The following is a 27,747-nucleotide window of genomic DNA, read 5'->3' on the forward strand; positions in this document are numbered from 1 at the left end:
GTAGATTATACACGCGTGCGCGCGCACGCACACACACATACTCTCCTATAAACACACACACACAATCGGTTTCTTAGGGTCTGAAAAGATCATATTAAAAAAAGAATTGAAGACTTGAGTAATCACAGGTTAATGGGGAAAGTCAAAGTAAAGAGGTTATAATGAAGCTGATTAATTAACAGGTAAAGGTTTAAATATATTTGATGCATGGTGTGTGGCTTATGTTTATACACAGGGAAAGTCATATTAAACTACCCACTATTGTCTGACCCCTTTGTTATTTTTTAATTCCCTGACTACTCCAATTTTATGACCATTATACAAATATATATAAAACACTTGTATGTGCACACACACACACACACACACACACACACACACACACACACACACACACACACACACACACACACACAAACACACAAACACACACAAAACATAATAACAAAAAACATTTTATACTACACCCACAATGACAATTGTAAATTGGACCAATCTGTTTAACACAACTAATTGACTCTCTCATAGTAGTAGCAGGCATGCATAGTACAGCATATGCTATGACCAGCTACTAGATTATTAGTATATTAGCAGACAGTGGGCAACACAAAACAGTACAGTGCAGTAGATTGTGGATCCATCTCTAAAGATAACCTTCTTATCTTTTATATCAGCATCGAACATAAATATAATTCATTAAATAATCAACTTATATTTTACAGTACGGAATTAACTTAGATTATAATACATAAATCAATAGAAGAAGCACTTGTTTCTTTTAAATTAAAAATACCACACAAATAAGGGAAACAGGTTCTCATAAAGCAAAAAAAAAAAAAATCAATAAAGTTTCTTTTGTTTCTTTAAAAATTTAATAAAATAAAATAGAATATGTATTAATAAAACATTTTTTTATAAATAAAAAAAATAATAAAAATTTAAAATAATAAATTTGGAAGAAATATAAGTAATTCATAATCTTTTTGGTTTATATTTTGTAAAAAAAATGATTAATCTATCAGTGAAAAGTGAAGTGTTTTTTAAATTATTCATTGGCATGCTAATATTGAGTAATATCATAAATTTAATATCTACAACGGATGTAAATACAAATATACAACAATATTGCCCTGATTTTCATTCACAACGTAGTTTGGACTTAGATCAGGTAAGCTGTACGATTATTATTTGTTAATTACTAGTATAATTAAATAAATAGTTAAAACTTTTATTTCAAATTTTAATTTTATATTATCGATATACATAAATGTTATTAATGATCAAAATTTTACAAAACCTTTATGTACATAAATATAAAAAGAAATATCTGAGTTACTTGTTAAATTATTTCTACATTCAACTAAATTTCATCTGTTTAATATTCACATTTGAAAATGGGTTCATTACTGAGCATAGTTCTCTTCCCTGATATTCCACGATTTTCTGTCTAATGCTTACCTATACCGATTTATTCCTGCAACCTACAAATTATATTTCCACTGTTTCTTCTGTCTACCTCTTTTCCTTTTCCCACATAAAGGTTTCCAAAATGTAACTTGTTTTGTCAATATTTCTACCTTGCCGGGTGGCCAGCCTGTTTCCACTTTAATTTTTTGTTTACTTTTATCACATCTCTCCAGTATGTTGCCTTACCTTTCGCATTTAAATCCGCATTTCCTTTTCAGATCGAGCATGCTTCTTTTTGCTGATGAGGCAGGGTGTTAAACAACAGTCTAATAATTTACCTTTCTGTATCTCATTCTTCAGGATGCTTTTCGTAATGGTTTAATATTTTTTTCCAAACAGCTGCTATCTTACTTTGGATTTTGTTTTCTGTTCTGTTCTCAAGTTCAAAGGTAGCCTTAAATAGATTGTTTTGTTTGCTTGATGTACTTTCTTTGTAGCAGTGTTATATCTTTCTTAACACATTGGCCATGGTATTTTTGTTAATGGATATAATTTTCTTGTTACAAGTCCCCACTGTCCAGTATTTGCATTTCAACTGGTACATTATAGGGCCCTTTCTTTTAGAAAGACTTTTTTTGGAGAAACTTTTGGAGAAGCTTTGTAATGAAAAGTTTTTAAACTTTCTCTGGTGGTTTTGTAATGAAAAGTTTTTTTGAACAAAACATTACAGTGTAAATGAGTGATTTAAAAGACATTCTTTATTCGCTAATCATAATCACTGCTTAGTATTAAGACTGTTACAGTGATACATATCTATCACCAATCTAGAACAGCTTAATATTACACCATACAATAAAGGGTCTTATTAAATTTCAGTCGCAAATAATAAGTGCTCAAATAATTTCCTAACTTTTTTTTCTTTTTTTGTGCATGCATATTATTTATTTAATACCTTTGCATATTTTCTTTTCCATTATTATTAATTAATATTATAATTTGTTATTTTTATCTCTTAATATTAACTTATATGTTTTCCTTTTATAAAAGTATTTTATAAAAGGAAACCACATTGTGGTTGATGAAGGTTTTACCATAGTTTCTTTTTATCTAACCTGTCAAACAGTAGGATGATTTTTTATCAATTAAATACAACTCTAGCCATCCTAATATTACCTATAAAATGTATGATTATATATAAATTTGAAGAAAATATTTATTTATTGAAGATATTTTCTTAAAAAATAGTTGGTTGAAATACTTTCATTAACGCAAAAGATTTGTAAAAAGTAATTAAAGACTACTTGAAAACTCTATCTTTTAAAATCTAGAAATTTTTTTAATTTTACATGGTTATGAAAGAATTGTGAAAAGTATTTTATATAAAAGTACAAATACGAATTTAAGATAAGACTTCACACAACTCCCACATTCAAGGAAGTTTAAGTACATGCTTAAAATGTTTAAAAAGTAGACTTCTTATATCTCTGTATTCCTTTTCAAATATTTGCTTTTTTTCTCTTTTGGATTTTGCTTTACTTCAAACAGTGTTTGTAAAAAGTAGAAATTTACAGTTGAAATTTTTTTATACACCTGTCCTTTTTGCTTCCTTGTACAAAGTAAAAGAAGTATTGTGATAGTGAAAAATTTCGGTTTCCAGATTCCAGAATGGAAAATATCCATTTTGACTAGTTTCAGTGCAACATCTGTATGTATGTATGTATCTCCCATAACTCAAAAACGATTAGCCGTAGGATGTTGAAATGTTGGATTTAGTAGTGTTGTAACATCTAGTTGTGCACCTCCTTTTTTTGATTGCAATTGACTGAACCAAAAGTATCCAAAAAAGCCCAAAATCCAAAAAAAATTTGTGTTGGATTTTTTCTTAACTGCAGTAATAAGTTCTCATTAAGAGCTTTTTAACGATGTATAATAAGAGATACTTATTTTCATTGGTTCCAGAGTTATAGCCAAATGAAATCTTAATTAATGAAATATTTGGATCTTAGGGGAAGGCAACGTCGGTTTGAATCATTTTTCATCACCTTTTTGTTAATTTTTTTTTTTAATTTTATCATATTGATTTATTAATAACTACCTCTGATTGCAAAAAAAGATTTACAATGAATAATAATTCAATAATAAAAAATAAAAAAATATGAAAAAATATTAGTTTTTAATGAAATAAAATTTTATGTACTTTTCATTTTAAAAAATGTGTAAATGTAATTTAATAGACGTACAAGTCATGGTAGTGTCCACATCAGATTTTTTAGATAAAATAAAATGTAATATGAAATAAAAAACATGAAAAATTAATCATTTTATTTTATTATTATGGCTAACTTCAACTTTTGTAAGAAAAACCTTTGGTAAAGTGCCACAATATAGATCTGAAATTTTATTTCAGCCAAAACTTCCCACACCTTTTTCCAATTTTTGCAGAAATTTTATTACATTCTTTCTCCCCTGAAAGTACCTGTCAAGTGTGAAGAAAATTTATCAATACAGTCCAGAATTATAAGACCAAATTCAGGCCAACATACATACATGCATATGCACAAATGTCCATCTGACAAAAATAGATTTTGTAGACTTGCGAGCAGTGGGTTATAAACTTTTCTATGAAGATTATTTATAATTTCCCAGCAATAGCTGGGAGAGTAAAATGTATTGTAATCCTGGAAACATTCTATTCTTCTTTTATCTTTTTTTTAAGTGTAATATTTCTTCACACACCACCTTGCACAGAGGAGTAGAACTAGAAGTATCTGCTACTTATGAAGATGATTTTGGGCAGACTTAGTATTTTTCACACATTAAAAAGTAATTTCTCATTATTAAAAAGGCAAGGTAGTTGCAATTGAAAATAGGCTACCTAAAAAAATTAATTAGTAAAACTGTTTTTCCTAAGGGTCTAATAGGCTACCCAGCACAGGTTCAAAAATTCCAAGTAAACGTGAAATTATTTAGATTTCTAAATGATGCTTTTCTGAACCATGCAGTATATAATTGAACTTCAAGACAATCAGTCAGATACCTATTGAAATGTTAAGCAAATATTAAACAAAAATATAAATGAACCATAATACATAGCAAAGCGAACTTACAAACTGGCTGCTTGGTAATATCATCTTAACCACCGGTTTGGTCTAGTGGTGAACGCGTCTTCCCAAATCAGCTGATTTGGAAGGCGAGAGTTTCAGCATTCAAGTCCTAGTAAAGCCAGTTATTTTTACACGTTTTTGAATACTAGATCGTGGATACCGGTGTTCTTTGGTGGTTGGATTTCAATTAACCACACATCTCAGGAATAGTCGAACTGAGAATGTACAAGACTACACCCATACATTTAATCCTCATTCATCCTCTGAAGTATTATCTAAGCGGTAGTTACCGGAGGCTAAACAGGAAAAAGAGTGGTAATATCATTTTGTGTTAAGAGATCACTAAATAATTATTTTTATTTGATGTCTTTCAATATGATTCAATCGTTTCTCTAACTTAATCACTTATTATGCACTATTTACCATTACTTTCCATGTGTTAATAGTATTATGTAAAATATTATTATTATTATTATTCACAAATTAATTAAATTTATTAGTTAAATGATTTAATTTTTTAATATGCTGTATTGTTTAAAATTTTTTCGAATAAACCAAAGTTATTACCTTAAAATAATATAGCAAGTTATAATTTATTAATCTATCAATTCAACTAAATAAAAAATAACATCTCAGTACAGCATAAATGAATTAGAGGTAACAAATAAGTGCTTTATTTATTGTAAATAATTTTTGTAGACCATGTCTATGTCAACAATAAAGACTATAAAGATATTAAGAATTAAAATTATTATACTGCTGTTTATAAGACTATAGCAAAACCAAAATTGCTGTTCATCTAATTTGATTTGTTAGGTTATAAGTTTATATACACTGAAAAAAGGCAATAATTAAAACATTAATTGTAAATCCCTAGGATTACTTATATAGATAGATATATATTATGGAATAAATATATCAATAATGTAAGAAATAACACACTTCTGATATGTAGTATCTGACTTATATTCATATACGAGGTGCGACAATAAAGTAATGAGACTGATGTGAAAAAATATTGCTTACCGTTTAAGTGTTGTCTCCTTCAAAGTAGTTTCGCTCTGATTGCACACACTTATTCCAGCGCTTCTGCCATTGATGATAACATTTCTGGAACTCATGTTCTGTAATATCCTCCAAGACTCTCGTCACAGCTTTTTGGACAACTTGTGTTGTTTGAAAATGGCGTCCCTTGACCGCCATTTTGACTCTTGGAAATAGTCGCACGGAGCGAAATCTGGTGAATAAGGTGGCTGTGGTAGTACTGAAATTTGTTTTGAGGTTAAAAATTGCTGTACTGACAGAGCAGTATATGATGGCGCATTATCGTGATGCAGAATCCAATTATCAGCAATGTTGGCACGGACACGAAGAACTCGTTTACGAAGTCTTTCTAAAATTTCTTTGTAGAAATATCGATTAACTGTTTCTCCAGGAGGCACCCACTCTTTATGAGCAATTCCCTTGGAATCGAAGAAGCACACAAGCATGCGTTTCACTTTTGACTTTGACATGCGAGCTTTTTTTGGTCCGGGTGATCCCTTTGAGCACCGTTGCGAACTTTGCCGTTTTGTCTCTGGATCGTATTAAAAAGACCAACCTTCATCACCAGTGATAACACGGCTCAATAAATCTGGATTGATTTCCGTTTGCTCTAACAGATCGGCTGCCACATTTTTCCGTGTTTCTCGCTGTTGTGTGAGATTTTTGGGGAGAATTTTTGCACAAATCTTTCTCATACCAAGATCTTCAGTTAATATTAGACGAACCGTTTCTCGATCGATGTTGAGTTCTTCTGCAATCATTTTCACGGATAATCTTCATCTTCGATCAGATCGTACGATTTCACGCACCCTGGTCAAGTTGGCATCTGTCCGTGAGGTTGATGGTCGTCCACTGCGGTCTTCATCTTCAACATTCCTTCTGCCTTCACTAAAAATTTTATGCCGCCGAAAAACTTGAGCTCTTGACATAACCTCCTCTCCAAAAGCCTTCTGAAGCTTACCGTAAGTTGTCGTCGCGTTTTCACCCGATTTAACGCAAAAAGAAATGGCATACCGTCGCGCAATATTTTGCGGTTTCATATCTGTGACGAGAGACACAAACACGTGTTCACTTATTACAGCACAACTCACGACTGAGCAGTTGCATCAATGTGCCGCTTGGACTAGAAGTAGATTATAAACCAAGGTCAAAGATGGTGTGCCTACGCAAGCTGCAGGGCTGCCACATCTTGCAAAGAAAAATCAGTCTCATTACTTTATTGTCGCACCTCGTATAGTTTAAGGAAAATCCTAGATTGATTGGGAAAGAAATTAAAGCACAATTAGTAACATATAAAACAATTTTTTGGTTTTTTTCATCCCAATTTTTATTGTTTTTCTTTTTTTTTTAGAATATACAAAAGAGTATATTTATCTAAAGATTTTCAATGCTAAGGACAAATATCCTTTTTTATATCACCATACCAAACCTACCAATGCAAGCAACACCTTCTTCCTATTTTCAGTAGCACTGACTGCATAATAAACATAATTATTCTTAGATAAAATCAGTTTTATGTAGTGCTGCTTGCACTAATCTTTTCAAATGATTTATATGTGTCACAGCCATAAGATCTGTGTAAAGTAACAAAATAAAATGTATTAATTTATGTGAGAAACAGAACATTAACATACATTGTATCTGCAAAAAAAAAGTATTATTTACTCAAAATGATCACGAAAACATTAACAAAAGTAATAATTACAATAAAATGATAATCTTTTAACAAAGTTTGAGGGTAAATACAAGGGTCAGTCAAGTATACAGTACACTTTTGTCTTCATGGTGCACATACAAACAAAAGTGGGCTGGTATAGATAGATATTTTCAAATAAGATGTAAGTAAAACAAAAGAAAAAGAGTGGAATTTATCAAAATGAACATAAAATGATTTATTACAAGAGTATTACACATTTTATTACAAGAGTATTTTTTTTTTTTAAATCAGATTGCACTTTATGAAAGTGTTGCCTCCTAAGTAACAGAAATTCTTCAAAATCAAAAGTACTGTTCGTTGTAAATTTCCATTTTTATAGAAAACTAATTTCAATTGTCACATAATAGTTTAATTAACTTTTTAATAGTATTTCTCAGAATTCATTAAAGTCTAATTTATCTACATTTTTTCTAAATCCTTCAATTTGTAAAGAATATTCAGTAATATCAATTTACCTAAGAAGATGATTAACTTCTGTTTATAAGATCGAGACAGAGATGTTACATATTTTAGATTTTAGTAATTGATGGCAATTTTGAATTTCACAGGCAAGACCTCATCCTGATAACATAAATTAGATTACTGCAGTATGACAAAGAAACACTACTCATAATTAACCTTATCATAAAGTAGTTCAATAACAAGAGCTCAGTTCACTAAACTATAAATTATTGGTAAATTCTCAAACATCATGTTTAAATTTTGTCAAGCAGTAAGTCAGGCTCAGTGTATTTAGTTAATGTCAGTGTCACATCCAATTTTGTTAATATGGCAGTATGCCACACGCCATTTTGTGTTTGAAACTGTTCATTTTTAACTAACCAACCTTCACAATCAATACTTACAATTATAAAATGATACGCTGTGGAAGCAGTATAGGCTTACGTATACACAGACATGGACCCATTCACTTTTTTCTTTGATTAGCAAATTAGCTGTTCATGTTAAAGCAAACTACTTGCACTTATGGTAACAGTAAATGCTCACATATTCATGAATACAAGCCACTCGTAATTTGCTATAATCTTTCTAAGTATGGACCTCAGGAATGTTGCTTAAAACCATTTGCCAAGCAAATCTTTTTAGAAAAAGCTGTTTTTTTTTTTTTTTTTAATTATTTGTATAATTTTTTAAATCATAAAAATTGGTTAAAAGAATAATTTTTTATGTAAAAACTGGCTTAAATTTGACTTATGATCACCTCTTCCATTGAAAAAGAGCTAAACAACACAAAATATAACAACTAATGAAATTAATAATAATAAACTAATAAAATATGAAATGTCAAAAAAGTCAAGAGTAGTAAAAATATTGACTGGATGTCAAATGAAAAATTTAAACATAACCAATAAACCAATAGTTGACTTAGAAAACCACCAGTCAGATAATTACATTAGTGGTACTTATGTTATGGTAGAAAACAAAAGTAAAAAGATAATATTACATCAAAGCCCATGAAAAGGTTATAATGAAACAGGTAGTAAAGTTTGTAGAAATTGGTTAATTGAATGGAGTGATTATCAGTTTGTATTGAATGATATATTGATGTATCAACTGTGAACATAGCACTTCCCATATCAAACTACTTCTTTATTTATTAAAAAATTAAAAAATTGCATTGGGTAAATCATTAGCAGTTGAATACAGTGTAGTAACATTGATTCGTTGCTATTAAGTGAGACCTTAGACTGACTGAACTTTGTAGAATAACTGAAGCCACTTTAAGAAATTCTTAATCTCTTAATTTCACCTTATACTGACCTTTAATCTTAACAGCATACTTTATTTTATTGTACAGTTAAGCTCAATTAACAAATCATGTTAACTGGGTATTGTCAGTTCCATTTGAATCAGCCATTATTTTATTTTTGACAATGCCAATTTTACAATCAGCATTTGAGTTCTTTTAAAACTCATTTACAAAAACATGATAAACAGTAGTACTCTGATTTATTCAAATGCCTATTTTCCAGATGTCCAACCATCTGGATTGCTTACAACTTTAAAAATTTTTAAATTTAGGCAAATTTAAAAAACTAATTCTTAACAATTTTTAAATCTAATATAATATTCAAATAAATCTAGGTATTTTTATTGATCTTTGGTTTTAATGATTTTTTATGGCATTTTGTAATTCATGTAGCATAAGAAATACATAAATTTAGGCCTGTGTTTAACGTAATTATAAAATTAACTTCTGAAAAGTTTATGGAAACATATTAACTGATCAAACATGAACCATGATGTAAGTTTTTATTCTATTGTGCATACACATTAGGTTAAAACAAATTGACATTATTACTGTATTCTTTGCCTTATCTAAGTTTTATAACTTTACTTAGGATAGGCTGCATAATTTCCATTACATCATGATGAAATCACACAGATAAATTACTTACTGGATATTTTAAGCCTACATTGTTAAAACCTCTATAAAAATCACTGGTTTAAAATCAGTCCTGTACGCTTAATTAATTTAACTACAGTGTTGTTAACATACATTTCAATATCGTTCTTGTTTGTTAACAAGTTTGAAAGAAAAAAATGAAAACAGGTTGTTTTATCAATGAAAGAAAAAACAGAAATCTTAGAAAAATAAAAACTGATGTATTGGATAAATTGTTAGCGGATGAATACAGGTAGGAATATCAAACATTTTAGATGTATTTTGTAAGTTTTTTTAATAAGTTCTTTGAATCGGGGTTTTTTTAAAACAGTAAGGTAGTAAATTTTAATTTCTTTCAGATATTATTTGCAAATTATAGTTATTTTTTATTATTAGCAATTTTCTGCTAATTTTGTTTTTTGTGATGTACTACTATATTTATTTTTTAATTAAACTATTTAAATTTAATTGTATATTCTGATTACCTTTTTAATTGTATTTAAATACAATTATTTTGTTGTATATTTTCCTCTTTTTATTCAGTTGCAAATAAAACATTAAAATAATGTGTCCAGGAAATACAATTACCTTTTTTTAATTTTCTATTTATCCAGATTACTGTTTGTCTGGCCTTATAAAGGTTATTCTAGATAGTTGGCATTCCGCTGTAATACTCGTAAATAAAGGCAAAGAAATATTTTTAAATAATTTATTGTAAATCATTCTTTTAATTAACTTCTTCAAGAAAATTAAGTATTATTTAAATAACTGGTTAATGGAAACCTATTTGAATATGGGACTATCTTGATTTGACTTGACCTGTTTATGACTTTTATCTTGTGCTTATGACTTTAGTGATCTTTTGACCTGCTTTTTGTCATTTAAGAAAAAAAAATTAATAAAGTTATACTTTTAAATATTATTATTTATGACTGTTAGAACAACTGACTTGTTATTTCTACCATCTAGTAGGAATATTATAATTGGCCTCATCTAACTGACATCACCCAGTTGTCTAATATCACTTTTCAATAAAATACTCTTAACAGTTATAATTTAGTAATTTCCTTCTTATCAAATATGTAACATCCACAGTTTGAAAAATTATTGAATATTCATGTTGGTCAAGTTTAAACCGGTAGTATAACAGTACAATTTGATTTCCTTTTATTTCAATATAATCTACTTTATTGAAAATAATGTTTGATTACTTACTAATTTACTCCTTAAGCAATTAATGAATAAACATTTTTGACTTCAGAAGAGTATTTCTCCATCGGCTTAAGACAATTTGTGAAATCAGTCATGATATAAACCAAAAAACATTGTTTACTTAACATTATTTTTATAAGGATTAATCTAAAATATATAAAACTTAGAAATAAGGACTTATTTGAATTTATAACTTTTAATTGTATTTGAGTATAAGGACTTATTTGAATTTATAACTTTTAATTGTATTTGAGTATAAATGTAATATAAAAGTCTATTATTAGAAAAGATACGCCTCAACACAAATTCTTCAAAAAGATATATTTCAAAGTTTCTGAAAGTCATTATTCTTTTTTTATGCTAAAAAATTCATGCTGAATAAATAAAAATCACCACGAAGAAAAAGATCCATCACAACCAAAAATAAAAATATATTTGTATAAAAAGGAAAACATTTTATTTCATTTATATTTAGCATCTTTAAATTTTTCCTAATCAAGTTAATAATAAAAATACAATTTTCTAGCTGTTACAATCCTGATTAAAGATTGTTTCCTGAAAATTTTATATAACAACAAACATTTAAGACTGTAATAAAGACAAATTCATAAAGAACTTTTATTAAAATTGATTCAAATATGACACATGACTCCAGACATTAAAGTATAATGCATTAATTTGCTTCAATTTTATAAAGAAGCAAACAAATGAATATCTAAATATTTCATTATGACCGATATTGACTACATTATATAAATCACATCAGGATTAATTGGGTGGCTTGAACTGCTCCAACATTTGCCTGAAAGATCAAGAGAAATTTAAAAAATCCTTGATTAGATCAATATCACAAGGTAAAAAATTAATAACACAAAACCACAATATGAAATAATAATAAAGCAAATGTTACACTCAGCAGCATGTTTATTTTATATGTAAAATTTCTGTTTTAACTGTTCTTTTAAAACAAATAGGTTAGAATAGCGCCGCCAGTGTAAGTATATGTAAAACTTGAATAAATAATGATTATTAAATAAACTAAATTACAAATATCAATTAAAATTAAACTTTATAAAACTAAATAAAATCAAATCAGAAATACTTTTATCGCTTATGTTTTATTCGGCGACTTAAAATTTCTGTTTTAATTGTTCTTTTAAAACAAAAAAATTGTTCTTTTAGGTTAGAACAGCGCCGCCAAAGTAAGTATGCGTCAAACTCAAATATATAACGATTATTAAATAAAGTAAATTAAAAGTATAAATAAAGTTGTTTACTTGTTTACGTGGCTCTTTCGTGTGCCACCTCTCTGAACGGATTATATCTTAACGAATCGCGACGGCGACCACACGTTCTATCGCCATCGCGGAAAAAATAACAAACTCTTGAGCGACGAGTTCAAACGTCTTGAACATCATCATTTAGTAACGATAGGAGATCAGTGCCGCGATTTCCTCGATCGATCTAACGCCGATCCTTCGCTATGCACGTTCAATACACAGTCGTCAAACGCTCACTCTCTTGACATTAGCTCTGATTTCGTTATTCTATTGTGCAAATTACTCTCGCTCTCAGAAACTTGGATCGACAACGATGGTCTTCTCGAAATAGCTGGTTATCGTACCGTCTCGCATTTCAAAAGAAACACCGTTCGCTCTGCAGGCGTGGCCATTTTCGAAAATGTAAATCATTCCAACGCGTTGCAAACAGTAGTACACGATCTGTTGAAATTTAACCAGGCCGAGATGAACGTAGAAAGAAGAGCGACAGATCATAACGGCATCGGTGACATTTTCTCCGTCGAGACAATAACAAATGAAAAACGCGCCTTACTCGTCTCTGTGTACATTTCGCCAAACACCTCATTTAAAAAAAATCTGTAACTTTTTAAATTTGCATTTGTTCGTCTACAGTGCTAAATTGAAAGGTCTGATTAGAGAACTCGACGAACTAAAGTACTCAGACATTCCGATCATACACAGCGGCAATCTTAATTTGGATCTACGCGAACCAAATGGTGCTCAATTTCTTGAATTTATGCACGACCGATTCGGATTTGAACTCAACAACGACCGTGCTGTTTCCACCACGTGAAATTCGACGTGTATCGACGCAGTATTTTCTCGATATATCGACCAACTCGAAACGAAAGCGTATGTTTCGTTGACACCATGAGACATTTCCATGTCCGATGTGCCTCTGTGAAGCTGAGGCATTTTTTTTTAGATAGTGCTATTCTTCTATTAATCTCTCCCACATTTATTTTCATTAGTTGATTGTGGTCCCTAGGTAGCAAAACTTTTCACTCTAGTCCAAATTATCAAGTTTTATATCAGCTTTCATATTCTCTCTTTCTTTTTTCGTATCCCCATCGTTTTTATTTTCTTCTTGTTATCTTCAATTCAAATTCTTCTATGGTTTTCTATAAATGTAGGAGTTATTTTTTATTACACATAAATAAATAAATAAATATATATATATATATATATATATATATATATATGTACACACACACACACACACACACAGTGTCCCATATAAAACGCAACCCAACCTTATATTGGTAAGTATTGAAATAATAAAAAGGCATGTGTAAATGTAATTTTTATTATTACCATCCATTGCCTTACATTTAGAGTAAATGTTGGAAGTGGCCGCCATCTTCTTGAATGCAAGCTTCAATTCTTTTTACAGCGTTTCTTGCAACTTTTTTCAAAGTTTGTGGCTGGATATTTAATACAGCTTGTTCAATATTGACTTTCAACCGTTCAAGTGTTCGTGGTTTGTTGCTGTAGGCTTTTTCTTTGAGGTAACCCTGTAGAAAAAAATCCGCCACAGTCAAATCTGGATATCTTGGTGGCCACAAGCCTCGACCGATAACACGATTACCAAAGAATTCCTCGACGAAATCAGAAGTTGAACCTGCGTAGTGCGATGTCGCACCGTCATGTTGTAAACATCAGTGTGTTTCTTCCTCTTCCAAGAGTGCGATGAACTGAAATAAAATATCCTGATATCGTTCTGCATTAATGGTGAACTCGAAAAAAATAGACCGATTATTTTCTTCCGCGATATCGCGCACCACACGCCCAACTTCTGCGGATGTAATTGTTTTTCGTAATAAACGTGGGGATTTTCAGCACTCCAAATTCTACTCTTTTAGCTGTTTACGTAGCCATCCGAATGAAACCGTGCTTCATCTGTGAAAAATAACGAATCCATAACATTACCATATACCATAATAATAATACCAATACCATATTAACATATTAAAGTCCTACTTATTTTTATTTTAATGTCAGATCTTTTTACTTCCTTGTACAAAGTAAAGGAAGTATTCTGACTGCGAAAAATTTCGGTTTTCAGATTTCAACGGAAATATGCATTTTGACCAGTTTCGGCGTGACGTCTGTACGTACGTATGTATCTAGCATAACTCATGAACGATTAGCCGTACGATGTTAAAATTTTGGATTTAGGAGTGTAATATTTAGTTGTGAACCTTCCCTTTAGATTGCAATCGATTAGACAAAAAAAGTGTCCAAAAAACAGGTTTTCAGATTTCAACGGAAATGTCCATTTTGATCATCCCTGAAGCCATTTTCACTAGTTTCGGTATGTCTGTACGTACGTATGTATTTCGTATAACTCAAAAGCAAATAGTCATACGATAATGAAATTTTGATTTAGGACTGTTGTAACATCTAGTTGTGCACCTTCCATTTTGATTGCAATCGATTTGCCAAAAATGTCCATAATCCAAAGAAATTTGGATTTTTTACTTTTTCTGTAGTGCGGTTATAAGACATCATTGAGAGCTTTTTGACGATATATCATTAGTGGTACTTGTTTTCATCGATTCCAGAGTTATAGCTAAATAAAATTTTAATTAATGAAATGCTTGGATCTTACAAGAGGAAGGCACATCGGTTCAAATCCGACATTATCTACTTTTTTTTAAATTTAAATATACTAATTTATTAATAATTGTTAACTTCTGATTGTAAAAAAAATTTACAATAAATAATATTTTAATAATAAAAAAAAAGAAAAAATATCAGTAGTTATTAATGAAATAAAATTTTATGTACTTGTCATTTTAAAATACTGCGTATATGTAATTTAATGGCGTACAAGGAAAGCATGTGGTGACCGTATCAGCCTTTTTATAGAAAAATTACTTCGATTATATACATATCTGAAGATTATGGCTACAGTGTATATGTAAGTGTATATGTAATTTAATACAAGGAAGTAATATGATATACAAGGAAGTCATGTGGTGTCTATATCAGATTTTTTTCTATTTTTTTTAAATAAATCTGATTTTTTAATATTAATACGAAGAGAAAAAAAATCTTGTTATCTATCATCAGAAATCTTACGGATATGATTTCATTCTAATTTGTGTGCAGAAATACAGGAAACATCTGATGCATACGGACTCAAAGAAAGTAGTATGATTATAATTTGAATATATCCTATAAAGCATAAAGTTAAATTTTCTGTAAAACGCAATATAACTCAATTTTAATCGGCCGGATGCTTTCTACATAACATCATGAAACTGTTGTGGCTTCGAATCTTCTGACTAATATGCAACCTAAGAGATAAAATTTATAAGAAAAAAATATTCTAGAATAGTGGTAAAGCCCCGGTCAAATAATAATAATAATAATAAATTACTTAAGGTTTTATCCTTTTTATTTATTTTAAAATTTGGTAAGGGGATTCAAAATTATAACAAAAACAAAATAAATTAAAATTTATTTTTACCTTTTCATTAATTTATTTTCTAGTATAAACAACTTATTCCATATTCGCAGATGATTTTTTTTTGTTGTAAAGTTACAAAATTACGATTATAGATGTAATGTAATTATTACATCGATATAAAATTATTACATTGTAATAAATCAAATAACTAAAGTAAAAAAAAAAAAAAATTAAATATAAATTTTAAAAACTACTTTTTAACGCAGGTTGTTTCTTTTTTAAATCTAACACCTGGCGCTTTCGATGTGTAGCCATAATCTTCAGATATGCGCTACGGAGGTCTCCTTGATAATTATTTCTTGTTTAGAAAAGAATAGAAAAATGAATAAAAAAAAAATTACCTATCTATATATATAAAAATGTTAAGTTCGTTTGTGTACGCTTCAAAAACTCAAATTTTTTCTGCACCGATTGAGCTCAAATTTTAGCAAGATATATAACCCGCATCAAAGATTGTTTTCATCTATTTTTAATAAATCTATCTATCTATTTTTAATTTGGAAATGTAAAAAAAGGAAAACCAATCATATCAATGCAAGATGCCCGCTGTCAAACACAACGACCAAAATTCTTTGAATTATATTTAACAGCTAAAACATCTGTATTTTATTTTTTAAATAAACACGATAAAAAAATGTTAGCACAATATATAACCCGCATCAAACATTGTTTTTATCTATTTTTAATAAATCTATCTATTTTTAATTTGTACAGTTTTTTAATAAATAAGAGGCTAATAAATCAGATGGAAATGTAAACAAAAGAAAACCAATCAGATCAATGCAAGATGGCCGCTTTCAAACACAACGACCAATCACAAAGAGCCCGTATGGCCGTTGCCAATGTAAACAAAATCACAACTGATTAAGTAACAAATTTCTTTGAATTATATTTAACAGCTAAAACATCTGTATTTTATTAAAAAAAAAAAAAACAAAAAAAAACACAAAAACAAAAAGAAAAGCCACCAAGAAGGATGATTTACAATAAATAAATTAAAACACCCAACTTTCTTACAGCCCAGATAGACTTAAGACTATGCAAACAAAAAAAGTCGAAATAACCAAATACACAGAAAATAATATCCCTACATAATGACCAAAAAATCCTTTGTTAGGTTATTTTTTTACATATATATGACCAAATAATCGTTTTTTGATCATTTAGCGTTCTTTGCTATGTAAAAGCAAAGAACAGAATTCACAAATAGTAACACTGAAACCACACAACTAAGTATTCGTTTTTTTTGTTTTTTCTAACCTCCGAAACCACCGTTATGCATTGCTTCAGACGATGATATGAATGATTTATAGCGTATGAAAATGCCATGCCTGACCGGGATTCCAACTCGGAACCACCGGATTAAAGTCCGAGACGTTACCACTCGCGCCACGGAGGCCGGCAAACATATTCGTTAGGAGCCGAATAAAAACACGACTTACAAATATGGCGTTGTGTGTCAAACCAATTTTATACGGATTATAATTACTTTTAATACGCGAAACCCTTTGCAATGACTGAACACTAATTTAAACCTCTTCAAAAATTATTCCTTTTGAACTAAGCCGCATTTTGTTATCATTGTTTTTCTATAACACGGCTGGAATTCTTTTCGTTTAACGATAAGAAGCGTTGTCGAAGACAATATCCGAATTCTCTTCCAAATGACATAATACACCGCTAAACCATTTCTAAATAATTCAAATTCGTGTTTTTTTTTTACGAATCGCGTTTTTATCAAAATCTCACTTTTTTCTCAATTGACCTGCGGGGTTCATTAGTATTCATTAGTAATTCATTAGTAATTCATTAGTAGATTTATACTCGAGAATCACGTTGTGCACTGAAGCAGCACAACTTCTACTTACGTTAGCAGTTCATTAACATCTGAAATCAACGCCGTTTGAATATTCTGTAATTTGTAAGCATTACTCTGCTTTTGTAAGCATTTAAAATTATGTGTTTTTTCGCACGACTTAAGGGCCCACAAATCTTTATATATAAAAATGTTACGTTCGTTTGTGTACGCTTCAAAAACTCAAAATGTTCTGCACCGATTGAGCTCAAATTTTAGCACGATATATAACCCGCATCAACGATTGTTTTTATCTATTTTTCGCATCAGTCACATACCCACGACCGCAAGAAAACAGTTTTTTAACGGTCAGCTGTGTACCAGTGACCGCGCCATCTGCCGGAAGCGAGGGGAACACTCGCCATACTAGCTAACGACAACCGCAGTCACATGTGAAACAATACAACAATTTTTTTTGTTAATAAACATGTTTATTAACAAAACAAAACAAAAACGTATCCACTTTCATCTGATTCAGATTATTATAGATTTAGATGCGGATTGCTTCTCACATGGGCAACTGTATGTTGCGTGTTCCCGAGTCGGCAAACCAGATAGCCTTTATATCTAGGAGACAGTGGAAAAACAAAAAATATTGTATATCCAGAAGTACTGCAAAATTAAACTTCTATGAAACATATGATTTGTATTGTTAGCTCATTTCTCATCCATGCAACCACAATGTGCCACAGCGAAGCGTGGCGGGTAGAGCTAGTAGAAAATAATAATTCAAATTAATAAACGATTTGATGAAGGTAGAAGAACACAGTTACGATCTAAGAACTTAATTTTTCATCCACGCAAACATCAAATTAAGAATATCTCACAAAATAATTAAAAACTAATAAAATTATGTAAAAAAAAAAATGTTCTACATGAAATTGACACTAATGATGTCATATTATGAGAAAGACGTACAAAAAAAGTGTAAAAGAATTATACATAACGCTTTTAAAAGACCATTATTAGTGACCAGCCGTAAAGAATATAATATATGCTTTAGGGTTTTTAAACTTAAACCTCATCCTCATCAAATTTAGAAGCATTTTATTTAACCCCTCTAAAGTGGATGTCGTACAACAAAACTAAATAATCTCTCTCAGTTAATGTTTATTGCTTCTTCCACAAACAAATTTAATACTAAAAAAGATCCACTTCCTTTTCTACCATTTTATTTTATTTCTTTTTCTATTTTTATTATAATTACGTGATTCTGGGAAAAAATATAAATAACTTTTTTTATCTACTTTTCAATCCTATTTTTCCAAACATTAATACATAAGGATGTTTTGCAAACAATTTTAGTTTTATTTCATGTTTCACGTTTTTATGTCAGTTCTGTGCGTTTTAAATTATTTATTGTTTTGTCCAACCAAATATAGGTCTGCTCATTCGGAGCAATATTTCGTATAAACTAATATGTCACAGTTTTACAAAAACATGACAATTTTTTCATATTTTTGTTACTAAAAAAAAAAGAAAAGAAAAATTATATTCAAAACTACTACAAAACGTGCAGTTTTATATGTGCTAATAGTAGTAGATGTAATAATAATTTTCTAATTCAGGTATTGTATTGAAATCATGAATAAGGGATGTTAAGATATGTTTCGCACGAGATTTGAGCGTGACAACATCTCGCTTTTATAATGAAAAAATATAAAAGTAAAGTAATTGAATAATGAAAAGTAAAGGGTGTCCCATACAAAACGCAACCCAAAGTTATATTGGTAGGTATTGAAATAATAAAAAGGCATGTGTAAATGTAAATGTAATTTTTATTATTATCACCCATTACCAAACATTTAGAGTAAATGTTGGAAGTGGCCGCCATCTTCTTGAATACAAGCTTCAATTCTTTTTACAGCGTTTCTTGCAACTTTTTTCAAAGTTTGTGGCTGGATATTTAATACAGCTTGTTCAATATTGACTTTCAATCGTTCAAGTGTTCGTGGTTTGTTGCTGTAGGCTTTTTCTTTGAGGTAACCCCGTAGAAAAAAATCCGCCGCAGTCAAATCTGGAGATCTTGGTGACCACAAGCCTGGACCGATAACACGATTACCAAAGAAATCCTCGACGAAATCAGATGTTGAACCTGCGTAGTGCGATGTCGCACCGTCATGTTGTACCCAGTAGTGTCTGTCTTTCTCTTCCAAGAATGCGATGAACTGAAATTTTCTTCCGCGATATCGCGCACCACACGCCCAACTTCTGCGGGTGTAATTGTTTTTCGTGATAAACGTGGGGATTTTCAGCACTCCAAATTCTACTGTTTTGGCTGTTTACGTAGCCATTCAAATGAAACCGTGGTTCATCTGTGAAAAATAACGAATCCATAACATTAATTCCCTCACGCAGAAATCGACGGAACCGTTGACAATATTGTAGCCGTTTTTCTTTGTCGGGCTCAAGAAGTCGATGAACAGTTTGAATGCGATAAGGTCGTAATTGTAATCGTTTGGTCGCCCGATGAACAGTTGATTGACAAATTAATTTCAGCGACTGTATCTGTATTTAACACTGACGCAGATCTTTTGTGTTCCTTGTTATTAACAGAACCGGTCTCTCTAAATTTTGCGACTAACCTTAATACTGATGTTTTGTTAGGAGCCGGTTTATCTGGGTACTTATGGCGAAACAAATCTTGCACTGCAACCGCTGATTTCGTACTGAAGTACGACTCAACAATGAAAACACGTTCATCTAGCGACAACACCATCTTATCTCTAGCAATACACTGAACGTTATGATTGCATTGTTGTTACTATCGGTAGTCTTGTACTGCGTCGCCGCGATGTTCAGATGTTGGACGAGTCCATTTCTGTAACGAGTAGTGGAGTAAGATTGACTTTTGAAATTTCATGGATGAGTTGCGTTTTATATGGGACAGTCTGTATAAATAATGCGGATTTTAAACTCTCATTATTTATACTTTTGTTTCTATTGTGTTTTATTTATTATTATTATTATTATTATTATTATTATTATTATTATTATTATTATTATTAAAATACTATGGATTCACTAATACCCATTAGTGAATCCACAGTATTTTCAGTATCGATTTATTTGTATCGAGAATATTGTTTTAAGATATTGAATGAATGAATTACGATAGTAAAATTTATAAGTTATTTTGCAATTATTATTACTGTTGTTATTTATTGTTTTGTAAATATTTGAGATGAACGTTTATGATTGTTTGACAGGCAGTATGTTCAACCATGTAAATATGTTTTTTCTTTTTTCTCTTATTTGCTGGTGTTGCTTCTTCTTACTTATTGTTTATAAACATTTAAGAAAAGACACGATTTTTTGACGGGCAGTATGTTCGATAATGAAAGCATGTTCTCAGCTAAGAACGCATACACATACAAGTGCCTTTAGTAGGGTAGGACTTAAATGCAAATAAAACTTAAATTTTAAGTAAAACTCTTCTTTTTTATATTGTCCATTGTCCTTATGACAGATTACATGTGAAATTTTTAATTATTCGTCGACCTTTGATTGTAATGTCGCAAAAAAAACTTCTTATCCTTATGAAGTAAACATATGTTTTTTTTGAGAAACTGACGTTGGGCTAGATGAAAATACCAATTAATTAAATTCATACATGATTTGGATTATTTTAAAAATTACTTGTTTAAACAAACAAATTGATCGAAGTGATTTTTTAATAAGCTAATGAAACACGTTAATATTACATTTTTCATTTCATTTAATAATAATTAATATTATTAATTTTTGCAAGTTTAAATTGAATGATTTGTTCAAAAATAATTACGAATAATTTGCTATAGAAATAAACTTTAATCAAATCATTGTTGATAAAGTGTCAATTTAAAACGATGAAATTGAAATCATAAAACAAATTCATGAAATTCCTGTTTTTGAAAAGCTCGCCAAAACCTGCTTGACATGATAGTATATTCCATTGCACGACGGTTCGGTTCGGCTCAGGCGGAACGGGACAATTTTTCGTGCGTGCTGCCGGCGTTCATCGATTTATTAGACGTTGTCACGTCAAAAGGATTCCTATAATTTTATTTTGATTTTACGTAACGTATATTAAATTTTTACCAAATTGAAGGTGTGGTAAGCAGTTAAAATGAATCTTCTGAATGAATAATGAAATTAATTACGATTAGTATTATAAACTAAAATAGTCAAACTTAATTAAGAACAGTACATAATAATTTATTACATTTATAAAATTTTAATTAACTAATTTGTACATAATATTGATCTGATCATATGATTCTGATCTCATTTGGCAAATCAGAAGATTTAAGTACGGTTATCTTACGTAAGACACCTTGTTTAAAATAGCTGTACTTAAATCTTGTCCGCCAAAGAAACGGTCTAAGGTATGTAAAATCTGCTGGGTGATGACAATTTATGACATACGTATATAGAGAATTAATTCCTAATTAAAATAAAAAATTTAATTTGCCACCTGTTATTAGCCAGATTTATTATGTTGGTAGAAGACGATAACGGAAGAGCAGAATCGAGTAACAGCACTTGGTCTGTTCAGAAAATAACAGATTTTTAATTACGTTCCAAGGAAGATATTTAGGGACGTGTGGTCGGCAGCAATGTGTTCCACATAACCTCTTCTGTAACCCCATGTTCTTGGATTGCTGATATCTCTTTTAGTTTTTCTGATATTGTTATTTGAGTGCAACACGTTTAAATGTTAGCAGCGGTTTTTGTAATTTGTGATTTTCGGGAGCAACAATAAAACGTAAAATTTTGTATGAAACTGGGGAAAACTTTCACAGAAACGTTTTAACTTCTGAAACAAGCTTAGGAGATGATTCTCTGGGTCGTACGCAACATTAAGAATCATATTTACGATTATAAAAGCGATCGTCAATCCACTCGGCCAGAAAGGCCTTCGACTCCAATCAATGACACCCGCGTTCAGAAAATCAACGATCTGTAGCGTGTAAATCGCCCGTTTGACAGTCACAGAACTTGCAGAAAAGATTATCTTTACGATTGGATCGTGCCGTGACATTTTGTCTGAAAAATTGAACATGCATCGAGTCGCAGCAACGTTTGTTCCTCGTTTGATGACGGAACAGCAGAAAGAACGTTGAAAGCCTGTCGGCAACTTCTTGAACGAGCCGACGACGATGAAACATTCATGCAAAAGATCAAAACAGGAGACGAAAGCCGGGTTTACGGCTACGAAATCGAGACAAAAGTTCAATCATCACAATAGATGGGCAAAGGATCTCCACACTCCAAGAATTATGCATTTTAAATCCTTCCCTCAAAGTAAAACAGTGCACCGTGCGTTCTATCAAGGCGTTTTACAACGGTTACGTGAAAAAATCCGCAGAAAGAGACCAGAGTTGTGACGAGACAACTCACGGTTCTTCACCACGACGACACGCCCGCACAATCGGTTTTGTCAGTTTTGTGCCAAAAATCAGATTACTGTTCTTCCTCAGCCTCCCCGCTCGTCAGACCTGGCTCCTTGCGATTTTTTCTTATTTCTGAAATAAAAATCAACGACAAAATGATGCCCTTTTGAGACTATTGATGTCATTAAAGTAAATTCGTCACGGACCTTAAAGGCGATTTCAAATGAAACTATCCAGGACTGCTTCGCGAAGTGGAAACACCGCTGGGAAAAGCGTGTGAATAGAGGATGGAAGTACTTTGAACTTTGAAGTACTTTGGGACAAGGACCAATAATCTGTAAAATTAATAATAAAAATTGAAAAAATCCCTTTTGGCACGCCGGAAGGCGGAGGTAGATTTCACCGGTGCTAAGAAAGAGATAAAAAGTGTTTCCACCTTAAAGTTAAGAAAAACTTCAAATTTACTCAATACGACAACGGTTGCAAGCGAAAAAAGTTCCACATGTTTAACGTACGATAAACCCCATTTTCTTACAATTTCAACAATATTTTGGTAATCTCTTGCCGTAAGGGTTGATCATATCAAAACTTGTTTCAGACAAAAGTTTTAAGTAATGTTTAGAGGACTAACGACCGCTTTAAACCGATTCGACACTTTGCCTATTAAGGGAGGTATGATTTTTTGTCTTTGAAACCCCATTTTTTCCACCCACTGGGCCAATGGTTGGTGATATAAAAACACTACTTAGATATGTTTTAGACCCTTATTCAAAGAATAGTAGGAACTTTAAACTACGATATTTTACTTAATAAGAAAGTTATAGCGATATTTTGTTTTTTTTTTCGAAAAAAGCCCTCCCATTGCCACTCTTATGGTCCAATTTTGCACCTTAACGAACTCGACCGAGATTTTGGGTCGTTATATTTTATGTATCAATTTGAAAGTGATTGGCCCAAAATTACGGAAGTTATCGTGTCCACAAGAAAGTGAAATATATATTTAAACTTTTAAAGTGACGGTGGTTTTGGGGTCTGGGGGTTGTGAAACACGAAGATATGTTGTCTAAATTTTATGGAAGCGGAAACATGGTACTCATTACAATAGGTAGCTTTCTTATGAAATCTACCTAAAAGTGAAGTTCGGCTATTTTCTGAACAGACCTCGTATACACGTATGCACTTATACACTTACTTGGACCACGAACGTTGTAAAATTTTGGTTAAGACCTTATTTTCCTTATAGTGTGATATGCTTTAATGAAAACTCTTTAAAATAATGAATGAATTCCGTTTAACTGATTCCTTTCTCTTAAAATTATTCTCTTTCTTAAAATTAGGTAATCAAGTGTAATATTAACTTGATTACAAGAAAATTTTACATAATGTTTCGCAGTTCCTCTGCTTGTCTTAAATCTCTAAAATTTACTTCATAAAAAAATGTTATCAGATAAAGTAATTACATCTTCAATCTTATCTCCATAAACAAGATTTTCCGTATTATTTTAACCGCATTACAATTTATTTATTCATTTTCCTTTTTTCTGTTTTACAGCTAATGGGAATGTGGTACGGCGTCGAAGTTATCCAACACAGAAGCGATAGAGGTTATGCTCCGGGAGTTACGTTCGTGGATTCGTGTCCAGTGTTACATTTTTCAAAAAGAGATAAACCATCTGAATTACAATTATATTGGAGTGAAAAAGCAGGTACTGTAGAATACCAGTTCAACATACTAAACCCGTCAAATCCTGGCTTTTGGATGTCATTCGGACCGCAAAATGGTAAATCAACTTTATTTTTTTAAATTATTAATATTGTAATTAATTTATTATATTATAGAAGGCAACAATTTATCTTTAAGGAAAGAAAAATAATTTTACTCAAGGTTATATCGGTGACTGCTTCCTGAAATATTTATACTTTCGTCAACGTAACATTTACTGCAAAAATTGTGTTATTAAATATATTATACAGTATTACGTTTAACTGATCTAACAGATGTAATGCCATTTATTATTCAAAATAAAAATATGTTAATACAAACCTATAATCAATTAAAAAACAAAAATATCCGTTTTTAAAGATAAGAAAAATTAATGTTTTTTAACCTTCATACTTACAAAGAAAAAAAAATCATTATAGAGCGAATAAGATTCATGTATGGAATGAGTAATATTCACCTATATCATTAGTTCTCAAAATGGGTAATAACGCCCACTTGTGAGCGTTGGAGGCCTTCAGGGGGGCGGTAAAAGGTCCACACAAAATTGGGAGCGTTCAGGAGGTCTAGGAAAGATCGTGGATACCGGTGTTATTTGATGGTTGGGTTTCAATTAACCACACATCTCAGGAATGGTCGAACTGTGACTGTACAAGACTACACTTCATTTACACTCATACATATCATCCTCATTCATCCTCTGAAGAATTATCTAAAAACGGTAGTTACCGGAGGCTAAACAGGAAAAGAAAGAAAGAAAGAAAGGAGGTCTAGGAAGGCGATGGCTGATTAAAAAAAAAGACAAAAATGATGTTTTTCTGATATTTCAAACTAAAATGTAAATTTCAACTCAGAAATAGGATATATGCCACGTTTAAATACAATAATTGCAATTGCCTTTTTTAAGAGCGCATCTTAAAAAACAGCGATATTGTTTTTAAACGTGGCATATTCGTATCTCGTGAGTTGAAACTTACATTTTAAATGAGAGCAATTAAAACGCATATTTAATCATATTTGGAAGTATATTTTTTTTTTTTTTTATAAAAATGGCTTTCAAAAAAATTACAATTGTATCGTAGAGACATACAAAAAAATATAATTAAAGCTAAAGTCTTAGGTTTTAAACGATTTTAATGCAGTTTACCGAAAAAATTTCGTCTCCACCGAAATTTTGATGCACTCGATCAAATACGAAGAAAGATTTTCAAATTTTTTAAAACTTTTCTTCTGACTGATTTTTTTTTTTAATTTGATGGTTATTGAAATTTGAAGTACATTGTCAAAAAGTAGAATATTGAAGCTTTAATTTTTTTTGTTCTCTCTACGCCTTTTGGTTGCAAGGTTAAATTAATTTGAATAGAATCATTTTTTATCATAAAATATAGGTGTCCCTTTAACTTTTTGTACTAGTGTAGTAGGTATTTAAATTTTAGTTTGCAATATCAGGAAAACAAAATATTTACCTTTTTTAAATCAGCCATCGTCTTCCTAGACCGCCTGAACGCCCCCAATTTTCTGTGGGCCTTCTGCCGCCCCCTGAAGGCCTCTAGTACCCACAAGGGGATTTTATCGCCCACTTTGAGAACGAATGATCTTTATCAACCGTACTCAACCTACGACCGCGAAGAATATGAGTCCCGATCGCAAAATTATGAATTTAAATTGTTAAAAATCTGAATATGGCGGTAGCCGTCATTTGAAGGGCAAAGAGACAAGGGCGTCACTTGGCTGCCCGTATATAAGTAGCGAAATGGAGACACTTTCTTCACCAGTTTTCTAGTACAGTATTTCTACTAAAAACATTTATTTGTTCTACATTTTGTGTGAATGTACACCTATTTAGATTAGAGGTAATTTATTGTTTTATCTTATTAAATTTCATCGACTATTATTTCTGAAATAATATATTAAGAAAATTTTTGTTTGAAACGTATTATTTTAAAACAGAAGTATAATTTAACATCCCACGATTACTTCTAAAAACAAAGGGAAATCTTTCTGAGGAATAGACGATTTCAAAACGATTGATACGAGGAATATTCTGTCGTTTTAAACAAATAAAGGTTCAGCAATGTGGTTTGATTCGTCGGAAAACTATCATTTTAAAATAATGTAATATTGATCGTCATTATAATACAAAACGCAGATCGTTAAATGACACTTTTCCTGGCAGGATCTGTAATGAGGCGTGAAAAATTATCTTCCTTCATAAAATGATTGCGAGAACAACAAATGGCGATTTCACAAGAAGTAGCTATGACTAGAGCATCGTATGAAATTTATTTCATTCTTAGCAAAAATATGAAACCGTTTATAGACGCAGAGGCTGTAAAGGAATGTTTAATAAGTGCTTCCGGAGTAATATTTGATAAATTTAACGATAAAAATCAAATAATATTTAAAATTAAGAAACTATAACTCTCAGATTCTACCTGCGTTAGACGAATTGAACAAATTGAACAAATTGCAAAATACATTTCGGATCACAATATAAAATATTTGGAAAATTGTAATATTTTAGCTTGACTATCGATTGTAACACCGACACTTTAGCATCAAAATATTCCATATTTTTCAGGTATTGTACTCTAAAAAACTTAATTCAGGAAGATTTTTTTAAAAATTTCTTTCGATGAATAATCACATCAGAGGTAGTGATTTTCTAGAAAATATTAATATATTTTTGGAGAAGAATATCGAAATAAATAAATCTGTGGATACCATATGACTTCATTGTACGCCTATTAAATTACACATACACATTTGTTTCAAAATGAAAAGTACATAAAATGTTATTTCATTAATAGCTTCTGATATTTTTAAATTTTTTTTTTTAATTATTATTTATCTTTAAACTTTTTTTTCAATCAGAGGTTAATAATTATTAATAAATCAATATAATTAAATTAAAAAAAAAACCTAAAAAAAAAGAGATGAAGTCTAGTTAAAACCGATGTGCCCTCCCCTTATAGGATCCAAATATTTCATTAATTAAAATGTTATTTGGCTATAACTCTGGAACCAATGGAAATAAGTACCACTTAAGATATATCGTTAAAAAGCTCTCAATGAGGACTTATTACTGTAGTTAAGAAAAAGTTCAAAATCCAAATCTCTTTGGATTTTGAGCTATTTTTTGGACACTTTT

General features: G+C 30.6%; 1 protein-coding gene across 1 annotated transcript in view; it reads left to right on the forward strand.

Annotated features, from left to right (window-relative positions):
• Positions 1-510: 510 nt before the first annotated feature.
• Positions 511-27,747, forward strand: part of LOC142333444 (uncharacterized) — a 37,002-nt gene continuing 9,765 nt past the window's right edge. The window contains exons 1-2 of the mRNA XM_075380549.1: positions 511-1,168; positions 24,429-24,657. Of these exons, the coding sequence (XP_075236664.1) occupies positions 1,007-1,168; positions 24,429-24,657 (391 nt within the window). The 5' untranslated portion in view covers positions 511-1,006. The remainder of the gene's footprint in view (positions 1,169-24,428; positions 24,658-27,747) is intronic.

The sequence above is a fragment of the Lycorma delicatula genome, chromosome 12, assembly GCF_047948215.1.
Source record: "Lycorma delicatula isolate Av1 chromosome 12, ASM4794821v1, whole genome shotgun sequence".
Classification (NCBI taxonomy): domain Eukaryota; kingdom Metazoa; phylum Arthropoda; class Insecta; order Hemiptera; family Fulgoridae; genus Lycorma; species Lycorma delicatula.